The 18,429-nt window shown below is 42.7% G+C and overlaps 1 protein-coding gene across 3 annotated transcripts in view; it reads left to right on the forward strand.

Moving 5' to 3' along the window:
- EMB2771 (E3 ubiquitin ligase) overlaps positions 1 to 18,429 on the forward strand; it is a 185,362-nt gene that overhangs the window by 107,312 nt on the left and 59,621 nt on the right. For all 3 annotated transcript variants that reach the window (XM_087700997.1, XM_087700995.1, XM_087700996.1), the window contains 2 exons: positions 15,240 to 15,316; positions 15,443 to 15,556. In XM_087700997.1, coding sequence (XP_087557123.1) covers positions 15,240 to 15,316; positions 15,443 to 15,556 — 191 coding nt within the window. The remainder of the gene's footprint in view (positions 1 to 15,239; positions 15,317 to 15,442; positions 15,557 to 18,429) is intronic.

Genomic DNA, 18,429 nt, shown 5'->3' on the forward strand with positions numbered 1-18,429 from the left:
ATCAATATTTCTAGTCTTCTTCCCATATAGTTTGCTTTAGCCTTCTAATGTAGCTTAGACTCTAGAGTCTAAACTCTATCATTATCTAACCATTTGACTTTTATGGCAGTCTGTTTTGACCCATATATCCTTTTTTGGAATTCTTTCACTTGTAAGCCGCAGCCATCAGTGCTTAAATTGTGTCTAGACTCAAATGATTGGAAGTGAGAACTTGAATATGTTTTGGCAAATCAATTTTGTGTCTTGATTATTGGATGCCTTGCTAGTAGACTAAAGCTATTGAAACAATGGAATTCTAGTTTTCATTCAGCTTGTTAGCTTCTTTACTCAATTTAGTATAAAATGCTAAATCTAGATATATTTTTAGTTAAAAATAAAATAAAATTAGAGCAACATATGATTCAGCCCCAAGGTGTCAATCATACTCTAATCATACTTTCATACCCGTCTACATATGATGTATGATTTTTGTATTAAAAAAACTATGCTTGGGATCCCTCTCTAGTGGACAACACACATTGACACTTCCCTTAGCCCACTCCTACGAGGGCCACCGGTTGTGGGACAGCTTTGCCTTTGAGCATTTTGTACATTCTCTCATTCATTTACATCATTGGTTCATTCACTTGGGAGTTATCTTTCTTCTTTGTTTGTGTTTGTGTTTTTGCGTTTTGCATTTTGTATTGCTATCTGAGTCGTCATGTCTCAACAATGTTTGTACATTCTATGTTTTGTTTGTGCAAACCCTAGCATATCTTCACATGAGGATGTAATGTGTGTTTCAAGATGAGAATCTTGTACAAAGAGACGATTGGATCAGAGATTAAACAATGAAGGATGAAGGTGATTTTGGAGGATAGAGTAACCATTGTGGAGGAGCCTATCATGTGGGTATTTCAATATAGTTCTAGTAGTTGTAGTAACATTTATCAAATCTATACCCTTGATATGTTTGTATGGGTCACATTGGGCAAAAGGGTCACATTTAGCAACTTTCATATTTTAGAGTGGATGACTTCTTAGAGGAGATTGAGAGTGCACTGAATAGTTGGGAGGGGAGTCGTGTAATGGTGACCAATTCGGTGTGGATTGAGTTCTTCATTGCCCTTGGTTTGGAGATGGACTCGAGGGATTGCCCAATATGGAATCAGTTCTCCACTTCTCTCTCAATAGCTGTAGCAACATGTTGTAATCTAGATGTTGCGTACAAGGGGTGATTCATGTAACCTTGCAAATCATTTGCCCATAGTTGCAAAGCATGCAAAGAAGCATAGTTGCCAAGAAGCCCGTTTCATATGGTTAGGAAACTTGTTTCATTTTCCAATGTTTTATAAGCATATGAAACACCTATTCTAAACTTTGGAAAATTTCCTACCATGAAAAACTTCTTCAATAGTCATCATCGGTTGTTTCTACATTGTGTGTTGGATATTTGCATTGATTACAAGGTTTTTTGGGTATTCAAATATGTGATTATTATGTGTGGTTGAATGCTTTTATGGGGAATGCACTCTTACAAGAAAGCAATCGGACGTGGAGGTAGTTGCTATTCACTTTCATAGAGAAGAACAATGCTATCATCGATGTATTTGCTAGTTGTGAGGAGCTAGGTCCATAGTGCTCACAAGGACACATGCTGATCAGATTTCAGCATTCATGAAAAAATTGTAGCAAACTTTTGAAATGCAGATCTGGGGCCTTTGCATTACTATTTGGGCATTCAGTTTATTCATAATGCTAGAGGCATTGGATTGTCATATTCCAGATATATTGGTAAGCTCCTTGAGAGATTTGGCTTCTAGGATTGCAAGCCAATTTGCACACTGATGGAGACTAGACTCAAGCTATCTTTGCATGATAACAATGATTTGTTTGACATTCATACATATGCTCTAGATGATGGCTAAAGTCTCGTTTTTCTCAAGCCAAACTTGATGAAGTTGCAAGTTGTCTCTAACGTGCTCGGATCATACTAGCCAGAAACGTCAAAAATGAAATGTCAGAAACGTGTTTCGTAAGTTTCTTTCAAGAGGGGGTAAAATAAGAAACACAAGTTTTTTTATATAGGGATTTTTACTAGTTTTCAATGGGAAAAGAGGTTCTAAATCTCTATGAAACTCTCTCTTAAACAAAGAATGGCTAATTGAGCTTGAGTGATAATAGAGTCAATTGAGAATAATACATTATACGTTACATATCCATGATCCATTATTGACTTGTCACTTATGTCAAAGTTAGTCTTTGGACAAGCTATACTATGGTTTAAAACTCAAACATTATGATTCATACATATCATACAAAGAAAATTGAAATTAACATGTAAATGGCTTATCTATAATATGGATTGAGTCAAGTTGCAACATCATGATTCTCATTTCAAAACAAACCGACAAAATGTCAAAATTAAGAATGAATTGTATTATATTATAAATTACTCATAAAAGAGACTAAAGTCGTATAATATTCAAAGCTCAAGACAAGAATAGATACTAGATTGGCAAAGTCCAATAACTAAACAAAGCCCTCACGAGTCATTACACATCATCATCATCATGTTTAACATTGCCCATTAGTTTTTGTCAAAAAAATAATGTTTTGGGTTCCAACTCACCAAAAAAATAAAAAAAGTAAAAAATGCCCACGTTTTGTACTCTCAGAAACGTTTCGTAATTTAAGAAACGTTTCGTAAGTTTCAAATTCAAAGAAACGCGTTTCTTAGGTGCTACAGCTCAGATTCTTCAATGGACACGCCCTTCCACGTGCCTTCTCATATAAGAATAAAGCAAGTCTTTGTCTTCCGTATTGAGAAGTAGACGACCTAGAACTTCTCAATGGTGATTAGTGCAATAGGGAACTAGTGTGTAGGGGCTAGGTGGCAGCAATGTGCAAGAGTGAGGTGACTTAGGAGCAAGTGGCGCATAGAGTGGTAGTAGGTTGGCTTTGATCCTGCTTGGCTTGTGGTCTGATGTGAGAGGGGTTGAGGTGGATGAGAGTGTATCATCGATGGCTATGGGATAATCTTAGATATTTGAGAAACAAACGAATAGCCAATGCATACAATACATTGAGATGTCTCATTTAATTATGCAAGACAAGGCCATATATTTAGTTTGCAGTTTCATCCATGAGCAGATATATGCATAGCCCACACATGACACATTGGTAAGTTGTGAAACATATTTTTCATTACATGCAGGGTACTAGGACTCTTGGTTGCTTTTTCCTCAAGGGGAGACCGTTGCAATCTGGGTTATGTTCGATGGCATCCGATTAGTACTGCTCAATACTAGTACGGTACTAATCATACTAATAAATCTTGGATCTATGTTGCTACGTCCCATGAAAAAAAATACATGCAATTTAAATGCTTTACTATGTTCGAAATTAAAATATTTAGAGACTTTACTCAAAAGTAAGTGCAAAAGAGAGTGGGAAGCTTAAGAGTCAAGTGAGTAGATACTAGAAAGGATGAATGAGATGGGGGAAAGGGAGAGTATTTTCGTGGAGAGAGAGAGAGAGAGAGAGAGAGAGAGAGAGAGAGAGAGAGAGAGAGAGAGAGAGAGAGAGAGAGGGCTGGATGAATAAGACACCTTTCAAATGTAAGGTCTTTCTTTGGCGGGTGATGATTGGTGGTCTTCTTCCTGCCTCGGCCCTTTCCAAGCGTCGAATCTCGATTGGCAATTGTTTCTTCTGTACCACTACTGTGGAATCGGCCCGACATCGATTTATTTCTTGCTCGCTCGCCAAGAATATCTGGTCGCTCTTGTCACAGGTTTGGCGTACAGTGGTGCGGTCCTCTCTAACCCCTTTCGATTGGGTTTTCGTGCGGCCAAAATACCCCACACCGCCACAGTTGCATATGAAGATCTTATTCCACTTTTTGAGATACTGGGGATGCTGGCACAATTGGACCACTCGGAATGCCTTTCTTTTTGATTTGGCCTCTAATGTACCAAGACACATTGCCCAGCTTAAAGGTCTCTTGCTTTGGCAGATAGATCTCATTCGGCACTCGGACTTGTTCCCTCGGGAGGACTTGCTTCCTTGGCATATGGCAATTTCCTCTGGGTCTTTGCCATGACTTTTGTAACTTAGAGAGAGAGTTTTGTACTGACAAGTTCACACACGGTGGCTTAGAGCCATCGTGTATCTTGTAATCATGTAACCTTGTCCCTTTTTTCGTAATTAATACAATTACCTTTTACGAAGAGGCGCGTCAGGCGTCCGACGTCATTCGCATCAGCATCTCATCTCGCATTAGGCGTCAGGAGTGAGGAGTTAGGTGTCATTTTCCCGTCACACATAAGGTATGAGGCGTCGGGTGTCAGTATCTCTTTAGGCATCCCATGAAGTGTCAAGCGTTGGACTTGTGGATCAGGGTTTCGACTGTCAGGCACGATCTCTGTTCCAGCTTCCTTACCAAGAAGCACAATCTTCAGTACTAACGTAGATAGGTTGGGGAACAATGAGCAGTTCATGGCTTGATAGGGCGTCTGTCTTGGACAGAGACGGGGATAGAAAGAGTGATGGAGAGAACAAGAGAGGGAGAAAGAGACAGCAGAAGATCATAGAGTTTCGATTAGCTGCCTCCCTGTGTGCTTCTATTATTATTCATACTTTCTCGGCTCGATACACAATACCTTGTATTAACAGAACTCGATGCCTAGGTTGCACTATTTCTGACACCATCTGCATTGCCTTGACATTGCATGCACCTTCGATTTGATTCATTAAGGAGGACTTCTCCTACGAGCGAACAAAATGGAAAGCGACATTATGGCTTTGGAATCTAATGGCATCGATATGGCCTTTCTCGATTAGCAGATTGGGCAAGCGAATGACAAAGACTTTGCTGATCTGGATGGTGATTGCTCGGCTGATGAACTCGAGCCATTGCAGGATAGTGAAGAGATGGAAAAATGTCGTAGGATATCAGTCGAAGAACCGGTCTTGGGCCCAAATTTGTCTCAGCCAGAGGCTCATGTTTCGTGTTCATAGCCCGATGGATCTTTATAGTTCATGCTTGCCAATGCCAATCATCTTACGTCAGATTATGTCCATCGTAATGAGGATAAAGCTAACACACTACTGGATGGGGATCAAGTAGTTGCAGTCATGGGAACCGACCTGGTTTTACAACAGATAGTTGCTTTTCATGAGAGGGTAGCCATGTTTCATTTTACTAGAAGCACTCCTTTGATCACCAGAATTCGTGCCTGGTTGCAGTCTATGCTTGCCAGTTTTGAACAGTGCTCCGAAGATGTTTCAAGGCATATGCAGGTCCCCTTGGTGGAAGAGATTTATGATGGCCCAAAGGGGTTCTTTGAGGTTCTTTTTCGTTCTGTAGAAGTACGGGATCTTATTATGCAATGCATTCCTTTGTTTATGGATGGGCAACTAGTTCATGTGGTTCCTTGGAGGCCCATAGCTGAGTTTTAGGAGGTGCTGAGACAGGCATGCCCAATTTGGGTACAGGTGGTGGATTTCCTTGCGCATCTTTGGAGACTACTCCCTCTGGTTTTGAGAACCATTGGGGAGGTTTTGGTGGAACCTCGACTGGCTTTTCGCAATCCGAATAGGGCATCTATGCTTTGGAATATAGGGAAACCTCGATTCGTTTTGAGGTTTCAGGGTTACAAACGTTGGTGTATGAGTTGAAATGAGGTACTTTTGCAGGACACTGTTTCAGATGTGGCTAGTTGGGCCATTTCATTTCGGAGTGCGACAAAAATATGGAGGTAGGGCAATGCCCTATTGACCCAGATATGGAAATGCAAGACCACCTTCCTCAGTAGATGATTCAGAAGCCCGTGGCTGATCTTAAGCAACTTTACCAACATGGTCGTAATGAAGGCAAGAAGGACGTTTCCCATGGTGATAGGGAGCGTGCTTCGCTCGCGGGTGGGCGGAATTAGCCTCTTCAGGAGGATTCCTCGGTTATAGTGGTTCGTTGTAATGCAAGACATGATTCTTGCTCCACTCTTGCCCATCCTCCGCCGCCCCCTATCACTGAAACCTTTCAACGTAGAGGACCGAGGTTTTATATGAAACCCCAATCTTCGCGTGCTCCGATAGTCGACTCTCCTTGCCCATTTGCCTCATTACAGACTTGTTCATGCATTACAGACTCTCCTTGCCCGTTTGCCTCATTGGTTTAGTCAATCTTTCTTGCAGCACAATCAATTTTTGGAAGGTGTTCAACAACTGATAGCTTCTTTTAGTTGGAGGGTCCTATCTATAGGGATGGAACCATGGGCGGTTTTTGGGGATAATGCGCAAGCGTTATCCCGACAATATGGTATTCAACATGCTTCCTTGTTTCGAGCTGAATTGCAGCATGCTCAATCCTTATTAGTTCATTCCTTGTCTCTTTGTCAAACTGGGGATTCGAATGATGACTTGCTCACATGCATTGAATGGTTGAAAGGCAGGGTTCATTCTCTTTAGGAAAAGGAATATGCAAAATACAAACTGTTGGCCAAAGCCGGAAGCTTTACATGATAACAGCTATCAAACTCATCAATTTTTTGCTCGTCTGCATAAAAAATATGGACGGGAGAATATTGTGCGCTTAAAGGATGGGCAAGATGATATGGTAACTGATCTTGCCTTCATTATTCGGATGAGTGTTGACTTTTGTGGGGCCTTCTTGGGTCCGCAAGAGATTCTTTCCGAAGCTGTTCTCTCAACTCGAACATATATTTTTTGACCTGGTTAGTAATCATGTCAAACCAGAATGGGTGAATTTAATGGAGGCTAATATTTTTAAAGACGAAGTGGAAGAAGTGTTGTGTCACTTGCCTCGAAGGAAAAGTTTAGGTTGGGATGGGCTTCCTAATGAGTTGTTTTCAGCCCATGTGCAACTGCTTAAGGACCCATTAACTGGCTTGTGTCAGCAGGTGTGGAACTTTGGTATGATGCCTTCAAATTGGAAGATTGCTGTCATCAGGTTGTTGCTTAAGGTTCCTTCTCTGACCTCTTTGAAACAGTGGAGACCCACTTCAGTTATGGGATCGTTATATAAAATCTTCTCCAAAATTATTGCCAACAGATTGTAGAAAGTATTTCCTCACCTTGTTTATCCACATCAATATGGTTTCATGAAAGGTCTGAATATAATGCACAATATTTTGAATGTTCAGCTGGGAATTGATTATACCAAAGCTTCTAGCCAGTAGGTTGTTATGCTTCAGCTGGATATTGAGAAGCCATTTGATCATGTTAGCTGGTCATTTTTGCGGCAGTTAATGTCTACAATGGGTTTTGGGCCCCATATGATGTCTCTGGTTGATACTATCAGTCAAGGTGTTGTGGCTTGTATTGCTCTTAATGGAGGGATTAAGGATGAAATTGCCTTATCTCAGTCTCTTCGGCAAGGCTGTCCTCTTAGCCCGTTCCTGTTTGCTTTGGTAACTCACCCAATGCTCTCATTATTTGATAAGTTGGCAGCTCATAGTGAGATAGTTGGCTTATCTCTTCCTGGCGGTGATGAGCTGGTGGGTGAATCTTTGGCATATGATTCTTTTATGTTCCTCAAGGCAGTTCGTATTAATGTCAATCGGGCAATGGTGGCCTGGCACCTTTTTGCTTTGGCATCGGGTCTTCACATTAATACTCAGGGATCCATCCTTCTCTTATGTATGGAGAATGATCTGTAGGCCCTGGGATGGAATGGAATTGTGATCACAAGGGGTAATATAACCAGACACTTGGGATATCCTTTTGGTGTGGAGATTGCTTCCCGAGTCTTGCTGGAATTGGATGGCCTCCCGAATTCATGTACTGGCAATCCCAGAGTTTGCCACTACATATTAGACTAAAAGTGGCTCAATGCATTATGATCAGTATGATCTCATTCTTTCCGCCATTGCTTCCTTGGACTAAGGATCCATTCGTTTAGCCTATCAGTTTTATGCTTTGGAAAAAGAAAGGCAATCGTTTGCGGCAGGTATGGATCTCCTAGCAGCCTATAACCACTCCGAAAAGGATGGGGGGTGCAGCTTTGCTAGATGTTAATTTGAATATGGCCCGCTTTGAGTTTACTCCTGTTGCAGAGTCTATGTATTCAGTGTCATCCTTGGTCAAACATTGCCAAATTCTTCATAGAAAAGACTGGCATCTCTCATGGTAGCATGGTTATTCATGCTTCCTGGTGGCATGCGCTTAATTCTACGAGGCCTTTAAAGGTCTCCGAGTCTTTTCTCCTTTCTCATTTGATAGCTTCTTGGTAGGAGATGCTTTGTTTTGCTGTTTGGCGTCCCTTAGATAAAGAGGGAAATTCGTTGCAAGGCTAAATACTGGCTTTCTCAAGGTTGTTGGATTGGCCAGAAAAAGATTTGCAGCGAGAAGTTCAATCGGATGGCTAGGCTGGGGTTGAAGACAGTTCGTGATGGTGTTATTCCTGAGCAGCCTTGTCTTTATTCCTTTAGGCGTATTCATTAATATTTTAGGGTGCCTCGTGGATACAGGGACATTCGGTCATTCATACAGGACAGTCTTCAGAGTTTCTTTCCTTTGCTTGCGTTATAGCCATTGGATCCTTGGTATGACTAGATGTTTGTGCTTCTTGATGATTTTGGGAAAAGGTCAGCTAATCAAATATATCATCAGATGGTGGAAGCCAAGAGATGGGTCATGGGGAAAGTGAATAGGTTATGGCATCGTAGGGATAGTAAAAAGAAGTGGCGGGAAAGATCTATCTAGCTTTGGAAGTCTAAGGTCCGGTATCAGGGAAAAGTGTTCATGTGGCAGTTGCTCATTGGGGGTCTTCCAACGGGAGAAGTGCTCCGTGCTCGAAAGATCTCTGTTGGGTGTTGTGCTTTCTACACTACGTGTGATGAGACATTGCTTCACCTCTTTGTCTCGTGCCCTATTGTGTGATAGGTTTGGAATTTCATTTCCCGTGTGTGGTCATCGGTGTCTTGGCACCACCTATCGGTTCCTTCGTGGATTATGGGAAATATGTCCTGTATGCCCTCTTTGAGTTTAGATTGTTCATGCCTATTTCATTTCCTTAGATGGACAGCCTTGTGGCGTATATGGCGTACTCACAATGCTTGCATTTATGATTCAACATCAGGCATCCATGGGCATGTGGCTCGCGTGCGTGGAATAGTGTTATGGCAAATCTTCTCTATGATGTCAGCTGACCTGGTTCTTCCGAATATTGCTGCTCCTTGGCCTGCGATTGTTCGCTCTACTCCAGCTGTTCCTTCTGTGTGATCTATTAGTATTATTCAAGTAATAGGTTGTTCTCAGAGCTTGCAAGCCTCATGTAAATATTAGACAGAGAGAGAGTGAGAGAGACAGAGTATGTTGACCTGATGGTCTGATGTAATAGAAAGTAAGAGATACAGAGAGAATGTTGACCTGATGGTCTGATGTAAATATTTACTACTTAATTCAATTATCTTCCCGCGGGGGGGAGAGAGAGAGAGAGAGAGAGAGAGAGAGAGAGAGAGAGAGAGAGAGAGAGAGAGAGAGAGAGAGAGAGAGAGAGAGAGAGAGAGAGAGAGAGAGAGAGAGAGAGTTTACGAAAAAAAGAGAGAGAGAGAGAGTGCAGAGAGAGAAGAGGAGAGCTATTGGAGGAGACTAGGTGGTAGATAAGTGAGAGTTATTGGAGAAAGCAAAAGGGAAAAGCACGGAAAATGGACACCAAACAGTTATTTTGACCTTGGATGGGGTGCAATTGACCGACACAATGAAGCCATCAAACGGGTTGGACTAGACAGAACATGTTGGACGGGTTGACCCATCCATCAGACGTGGGCAACCTTGGTTGCAATTCCATGGTTACAGTGATTCTGATTGGGCTGGTGATTTTGATTCACATCACTCTACAAGTGGAAATTGTTTCTTACTCGGCTCATCTTGCATTTCTTGTCTTAGGAAGAAACAATCTAGTGTTGCCACATTGTCTTGTGACGCTACATACATGCCAGCTTTCAGTACTACAGTTGAATGTGTATGATTGAGACATTTGTTCGTTGATCTTGTTCTATCTGTCACGCAGCCTACTTCTTTTGTTTACTGACATGCAAAGTGCCATTGCAATGGCATGGAACCCACTGTTTTATGCACGCACAAAATACAGAGATACATTATCACTTTTTCCAGAGAGGCTATATGCAGAAGATATCAACCTTGTCTATTGACGTACCAACAACAATGTGACGGACATCTTCACCAAAGCTGTTCCTGACGACAAATTTGAAGCATTTCACAATGCTTTAAATTTGATCTCCTTTGGTGGATATCCTTGTATGTTGATAACTTTTCACTCTAGGGGAGTGTTAGTGATCCGTAGTAGGACACTCTGGCACTTTTACTCTTTGTATAAGAGGTTTTTTCTTGGAGTTTCATTCTTCTCTATTTGTGTGTTTATGTGACATAGCTGGGTCACTTACTCACTTTACACACTTTCGGGTGTGAGTGCACGTTAAGGCACTTACACAACCCTAAGGTCTAAGGGTTGTACTTTGTACTTGACTTAGACACTTTTAAATCTAATTGTGTGTCGAGCTGTGTCCACACAGACCCATACACACACTCTCTCTCTCTCTCTCCCTCTCTACTGTCTACACAGTGTAAGGTCTAAGGGTTGTACTTTGTACTTGACTTAGACACTTTTAAATCTAATTGTGTGTCGAGCTGTGTCTACACGCACACACACACACACACACACACACACTCTCTCTCTCTCTCTGTCTCTCTCTCTCTCTCTCTCTCTACCGTCTACATAGTGTGTTGAGCTAACAGTTGCCAACTTCTTCGATACTATACACATAAGCTGCTGTTGTCTTTTTGTTTTTTCATACTATCGGCTGTATTAGCTTGGCGGGACATTCCTACTTTAGCATGTTTTTGGCGACTATGGGGCACCTCTTCGGCTGCTGCCAATTCAGCTAGCTGCTCTTACTGTTTACTAAAGACTGTTTTCAGGTGGTTACTTGCTGTATCTTTTTTTTTTTGGCTGCCTCAGAGATTACTGAATTTGGATATCTAGCTTGCTGCTTTGATGTCTTCACTCCTCTGCATTAGATTTCTATGTTGACATTGGTGGTTTGCCACAATTGGATGCCTCAATATCTTGAGCACTCTTTCGGGTGTATCATCCTCCTTCATTCATTCATTTCACAATCCTTCATTCATTAGTTTCTTATTTTGCCTTTGTGTTTTTGTTTGAGTTCACACTGTGTTATTTGTGTTTGTAGACTCTTAGCATTTTCTATGCAAAACATGGGGTTTTTTTCTATAGAGTGTCTTGTTGGGCTAAAGGCCAATGGCCAATAGCCAAGCTGGCACACCTTATGTAAGTATACGCTGTACAGTTATATATAAGTGAAGATAACAAAGAATAAGAGTGTGATTCATTATACCCTATAGACTCTAGTGCGTGTTTCTCTCTCTCGATTCTCTTGCACTTCATAGCTTCTACCCTGCATGCCACCATTGCTTTCCTATCAATGGGTATTAGAGCTGTGTTCATGGGAGCTTGTGCATGGGGCGAGGATTGTAAGAAGTTAAGCTTCATTGGAAAGATGAAGGATTGGAGCTTCTCCTGGAATATTTTTTCTTGTTGTCAGCATTTTGACAGAGATACTATTCTCATAATTGATGTGTACATCTTAGTCAAACAGGTATTCTAGCTTAAGGAACCATTGAGGCTCAATAGGAGAGCTTGCATGGTCCAATTTGGTTACATTTGGGCAGTCCATTAGTGGTTGGATTTGAAGCAAAACAACTTGGTTTCAGATGCTTGGAAAGAGATATTGGAACATGTTTTTTGATATATGGAAGTACATGCCTTGTTGAAGCAAGGGGGTAGCTTGCCATTTGGAAGTAGAGGGCTTGCTTGCGAAAGCATGGGGCTTAAGTAGGGGATGTAAGCAGGGGGCTTGCTATAGTTTACGTAAAATAGAGAAAAGAAAAGGGAGAGACACTTAATGCTTTTGTAGGATAGTGATGTCTATGGGTTGTGCTACTTATCCAGATACTCTAGGGGGTTATTTGTAATAAAAATAACCTACTTGATGAATTTTGAGGCATTGTGCTATTCTTCCATTCTTGTCACTTTTTGGGTCTCTTGGAAGCTATAGGGCATGTACTTTATCACAAAAACTAAGGCCCATACTATAGAAACAAGGTACTTGTGTTTTGGAGGTTGTTTTGCTTGAGATTAATAGTTTGAAAATTCCAAAAAATAATTTCAAAAAGATTATGTGTTGAAGAGTGCTCGGGCTATTTTGGTATGGTCTTTGCCATTGTGGTGAGTACTTATATAGTAGCGGATGATGCTTTTGGTCCACTCAGGCTATATGATTCTTGCTTTTCTTTCTACACATAACTATCATGATCACGATCATCATCCAATGCATCGCCACTAGCCGCATATCAATTGCTCATCTCATAAAAAATAACAGCATTGGTTATTCTGAACTCACTTGGGAGAGGGTTATTTACAGTTAGTCTTTGGTGTGGGAGACTAAGGAACAACTCCATATTTGCAGGTGCATCTACAAGTGTTGCATGTATAGACAAAGGAAATAAGAAAGGTTCTGATAGTAATGATGCATTTGCTAGTCATTTGAGGTTTGATGGAGATTCCAATGGTTCAAATGTGGAGAGCCAATGTCAACTTATACGAACACTAACAACTGCAGGCTAGTTGTCCCTAGCCATGTCTGACTTCATAAATAAGTTGGATAGGTTAAATCTAGTTAGTTAACTATAGTCAGCAGTTAGGCCTATCTTATTACACTATTATAGAAATTTCTTAAATTGGAAAGAGCAAATCTATAATGTATTGATTTAAAAGAAGCAAATAAAGCCAATCAAATGCAATGGTGTTAAGCCCGAGCGCATAAATGCAAATGTATGGGAAGAAATGGATGAGTTAGCAAGCTTCTCTATTATGTCTATGATAGTTTGGCGAATAACAAAGAAAGAACCAAAATTTCCCTTTAGTAGTACAAAAGTTCTTTCCATAATCTTATGCCATGAATCTATGGAAGCATTGGTCCAGACATTTCTGTTGGTTTGCACTTTGGGTATAATATTCTTCGCTTTATCTTTTCATGAACCACCAAAAGTTCCCAGTAAAGGAAGGTAGAGTTACAAAAAAATGATTTCTCTTTTAGATAAGCAACTTGGTTTTGCAATCCCCATTGCATTATGGGATACAAGATCAAGTGGAGATCTAAAGGTTTGTGTATTTTAATGTAAAAGACATAGTAGTGGTCTTAAGCTTGAGGGCATGGTTGTAGATGTATGGGAAGAAATGGATAAGTTGGTACATTCCACTATTATATTGGCACTCTTAAAGTTGGTGTATTTTAATGTAAAAGACACAATGGGTGGTGTATATGGTGTATGGAAAAAGCTGTGATTTATATCAGAAAGAAAGTGTTGCCTCATAGGTATACTAGTTGAAGAAACTCATTGACCTCTGTATGGGGATGGGGACTTCGATGTCTAATCATCTCAATGAGTTTAATACCATTTGCAGCCAATTGACATCATAAAAGATTATTTTTCATGATTTAGTTAAGGCTATGTTCTTGTTAGTCACCTTGCTTGAGAGTTGGGACAGTTTTAGGATAGTCACTAGTTACTCTATACTTGTAGGTGGTTTTATGAGTGCTAATGGTTAGAGCAATTTGCTCATAGAAGAGGCGAATAGAAATAACAATGCAAGGTCAAAGAGCTCTACTATACCCATTGTGAGAGGAGGGTCAAATGCCAAGGCTCTCATGAGAGACAAGTGAAGGAGTAAGTCTCGCATTAAAAAGGATATGGAATGCTTCTTTTGTAATAAGAAATGATATTTAAGAATGATAGGTAAAAATGGAAGAATAAGCAAAAGGGCAAAAAGTAAAATAAAGATGATGGCAAAAAGGAAGAGAAGAGCAAGACAAAGATAAAGTAGAGTAATGCATGTAGCCGTGATGATGGAGATGTTTTGTATGTATTCCTCTTTTGGTGATGCATTCTTGGTTCCCATGGATAATGACATGTCACAAAATTGGCTTTTGGCTTTTGGAGTGTCATTTCATGTCACTCCAGATAGAGAATGGTTCACTAGTAATGATGCTGAAGATGAGGATGCATGTGTCTTGGTATAATTTTGCATGTGACATTGTTGGTATTGGGGATGCACACTTGTTTGGAAAAGGAAAAGGTTCAAGTATGACATCACCACATATTTTCTCCCCCATCTACGTCTTTGTGGTTTTCAATACCTAGCCCCAAATTATGAAATGCGGGCTGCAAACAACAAGATGTGTCACTAAGCCACTCGAGATGAATGGTGAACTTAAGTGTATACAATCAAAGAACAGTAAGAACAGTCTGTACATGACCACTAGAAAATGTAGACAAAACAATGTACACAAATGTAATCAAAGTTTCAGGTAGCAGGCCCAAGGGCTACACAAGGTTGCTATTCAATCAGAATGCAACATCAGGTTTGTGTAGTGTTAGCTGCTAGCAGAGAAAGGAATTGTGTAAGGAGGAGAACAACAAGCAGCTAATTCAAAAGATATCAGTACCCTTCTTCTTTTGATCACCCTTCAACCATAGAGACCAGTTTTGGATATTAAAGAATGAGCAGAAAATAAAGACAAGCTGAGGTTGCTAGTTTTCTTGAACTCAAGTGACTTGTAGAGTGTATGATTTGAATCTAAGTTTCCTAGCTATTTGATGGAGGCATTTAAGCTAAACAATAGTTAAGTCACTCTTTAAGAAGCTAGGGACTTAGTCATACAATAGGGTCATCAACTGCACATGTAAACAAGTATATTGTGCATTGGTGTGAATCTGGCAAGTGGAATCCGTGTTGTCTTTCTTGGTAATGCCATATAGTATGTTCATTGGTGTTACCAAGAGGCTGAGAGATATTATAGTTTTTAAATCTATTCCAGTGAAAGTTACTTACAACATACATCCTTTGGGTAACCAAGTGTCAATATACAGCTAGAAGGTGTGATGCTGCATTACCCCAGTTAGATTTGGTGAAAAATTATAGTTAACTCAATGATTCACCTTATAAGTACGAGTTTAGATGCTCAATTCTGCATATCTAGATCTTGGAAGCCAATACCAATATCTTCTGGTATTTTCCAAGAATAATGATGCCAACTTTGCTAGTAAAAGAGTTCCTAGAGCTCTGTCTTTTGTGGACTCTATGTATTCCTGAGATTTCTGATTGCCTAAACCTACAATTCCAACCTTGATTGCAGGACTTAGGTATGCTGGAACATCAAGTGCTGATGCTCAGCAACTACTCCATAGATATGCTCTGTATTTTTTAAAGGAGGTGAAACACTATAATCAGTTCACTGGACAATTTTGCACTTCATTGTAGTTATGGCATTTCAGTTATCTGCTCTCTCTAATGGTATTTGCAGCAGAGTGTTTGATGTTCTTCATTTCCCCTCCTCAGAAACGGTCCGCTGCACCCTTAGGTGGGACAAGTGGCTCAAGTGATAGGTACAATTATGTTGACCGCGGTACATTGGAGACGTGCATGAATGTCGCAGTGCTCTCTCTGAGTGTGGTAAGTTTCATGTCAGTAATTCAATCGGGGTAGGTGCTTGATTTTTCCTTTGTTCAATGATTCCTAAACCGGGAGAGTCTTGATGGATGGATTCAGTAGTATAGTGATGATTACTTGATCCAGCATTTCAATGTGATGACGTTGACAATAATCATCCTGGTTAGGATAGCAAATGTTGTAAATATTTTGCATTTCTTTTTGTGATAAAAAGAGTGGCTAGAGAAAAACAAGTAATATGGGGGTTCAATGTAATGATTAGAACTGAGTAGCTCCACAGTTGTGTTGGTGTTTGGCAAAGTTTTAGGAAAAGCCAAGGCTAGCAACATGTATGATTCCCTTTTTGAGTTCTGGTTTTTTGGGTGGGGAGGGATGGTGGGCATTGTGTGGTCTACATCTGATGGGGGCTGTGATTACACAAGAAAATACATGTAATGTGGTCCCACCTTCCGCTCCTCAGATAATGTGTGGAGCAAAAGATAATGAGGACCTAACTCCTTTAGAAGTGGCACATCGAAATGAACACATGCCATGAGTGCTTTAGGCATGAAAGGAGGGAAAATGTAGTGTGTAGAGATGGGAAGGTGATCATCATGAATGCTGGCTTGCATGGCAGTGCACAACCTATGAGACCTACAAAGATGAGGATTTAGAATTGCGATGGATCTCTCTGGTTAGATGTAAGATGTTTGAGGATACATTTATATGCAAAGACATTGGGGGGAGGGAGAGAGAGAGAGAGAGAGAGAGAGAGAGAGAGAGAGAGAGAGAGAGAGAGAGAGAGGCCGAGAGAGAGAGAGAGAGAGCCGGATCGATGGCGGGCCTGCAACCCCCGTGACCTAGCGACTGTCCGCGCCTGTCGCTGCCTGCCGTGCTGCGCCCATCGGGACCTGTCCGTGCCTGCCGCTGCCTGCCGTGCTGCGCCCGTCGATACCTGTCCGTGCCTGCCGCTGCTGCGCCCGCCTGTTCCAGCCGTCGCCACGCCTGTCGCAGATACGCCCGCCCGTTGGTACCTGCGCCTGTCAGCCTCTGCCCGTCGTCTGGACCTGCGCCCGCCTTCATCCACGTCCCACGACTGCTCGCCGGACGTCGGCTGCGCTTGGCTGTGCCCGCCTTCGTCGACGTCTGACGTCTGCCCTGCTGGTTAAACGCTGCTCGTCGCCTGTACCTGCAGTGCCCTTCAACTCTGCACCATCGACGCCTGCCCTGGGCCTGACCCCGTGGCACCTGCCCCGTCGACGGCTGACCTGTGCAGAGTGCGCCGCCTGTGGTTGACCGCTCTGCGTCAGCGTGCAGGACTGACGCAGCCCCGTTTACGCCTCCTGTGTTTGACCCGTTACACGGCGCCCCGGTTCATCGGCGCGTGTCTGTCCTGTTCATCGTTGCAGTCCGGCCGGTTGCTGCAGCCGGGTGGTGCACTGATTTTGCAGGACTGTGGGACCTGCACAGCGCGTGAGAGAGAGAGAGACAACGAGAGAGAGAGAGAGAGAGAGAGAGAGAGAGAGAGAGAGAGAGTTCGTCCTTTGTGTGAAGACAGCAGTATGGCTGGCCTGGATTTGGATTTTCTTGACTGGACGGTGGCAGCCCTTGGCCCTGATTCCGATGCAGAGGAGCCGGAAGATATGGTGCCATGCACGGAGGAGTTGCCGCCGAGTTCTGAACAGCCGCCTGCCGGCAAACGCTCCAAGCCTACGCCTGATGAGCCAATGAGTCCTCCGGAACGCTCCTATGCGCAAGTGGCCTCTGATCCGGTGGATTCGCAGGAAATCGACTGGGAGCATTTGCTGGACTTCGCCAATACTCTACTTGGCGATTATGTCCAGCATAATACCGAATCTTTTTCTGTTGCGGGAACGGACGATGTGCTGGAAGCCACGGTGGACCCCAAATCAGTCCTGCGATCTTTCTCGGTGTTCTATGACCGTGCAGTTATTCTTTTCTTCACTGGCAGGATCCCAATGCTTTCGCATATTCGCCAGTGGCTGCACCATCTATTGCAAGGGGAGTCGGTTGAGGAGATTTTCCTTGGACCTCGCGGGTTTTATGAGGTCCTGCTGAAATCGGAAACGCATCGCGCTGAGCTCCTGTCCAAGTTGCCGCTATTCTTTGATCGCCGCCTGGTTCATGTTGTGCCATGGCGCCCCATGGCCGACTTCCAGCGTCTGCTTCAACGCGAATGCCCGGTGTGGGTAGAGGTGGAAAACTGTCCGGCGGTCTATTGGCCTATGTTGAAGGATGCGATGGCAGTTGTGGGAACAGTGCTGGTTCCCCCAAGCCTCAGGGCGCTGAACCGCAGCCGTTTATGCATGCTATGGGACACGGCCAGGAAAAGGCCCGCGTGGCTTCGCCTCAATTGTTCGGGCATGCATCCTTTGTATTTTCGCTTAAAATGGGGCAACTTTGCGGGCCACTGCTTTTCATGTGGAAAATTGGGGCATTTCATGGCCGAATGCCCTGAAAAGCAATCGTCTTCGGATGATGCGCAGGTTGTGCTGCCCAAGGACGACATGGTGCTTGATGCCACGCCCCAGGAAGCCCTTCAGTCTCCTCATGTCATGGACAAAGGCAAACAACAGGTCCGAAGTGTGGATTCCCGTCGTACTGACTGGATTGAGGCACGTCCTCAAAAAGGTAAAAAGTTGGATACAGGCTTGGCGGATCCTGGGCCTCCCGCTTCCCAGGATTCCGTGCGCACGTATACGCGCTGGAAAGAAATGGCCACTTCACAGCAGGCTCCGCGTCCTAGGGCCCCGTCGGGCCCCCGCAATCAGTCTCCAAGGAGAGCCTATACCGACGGCCCCAGAGGCCCACCTGCCAAGCTGGCGTTCGATGCCAAAGGAAATGTTATTACACCCTGGGATCGGTGTTATCCCCGC

Source organism: Lygodium microphyllum, chromosome 19 (assembly GCF_053477565.2).
Source record: "Lygodium microphyllum isolate KBCC chromosome 19, Lygodium_microphyllum_v1.1.10, whole genome shotgun sequence".
Classification (NCBI taxonomy): domain Eukaryota; kingdom Viridiplantae; phylum Streptophyta; class Polypodiopsida; order Schizaeales; family Lygodiaceae; genus Lygodium; species Lygodium microphyllum.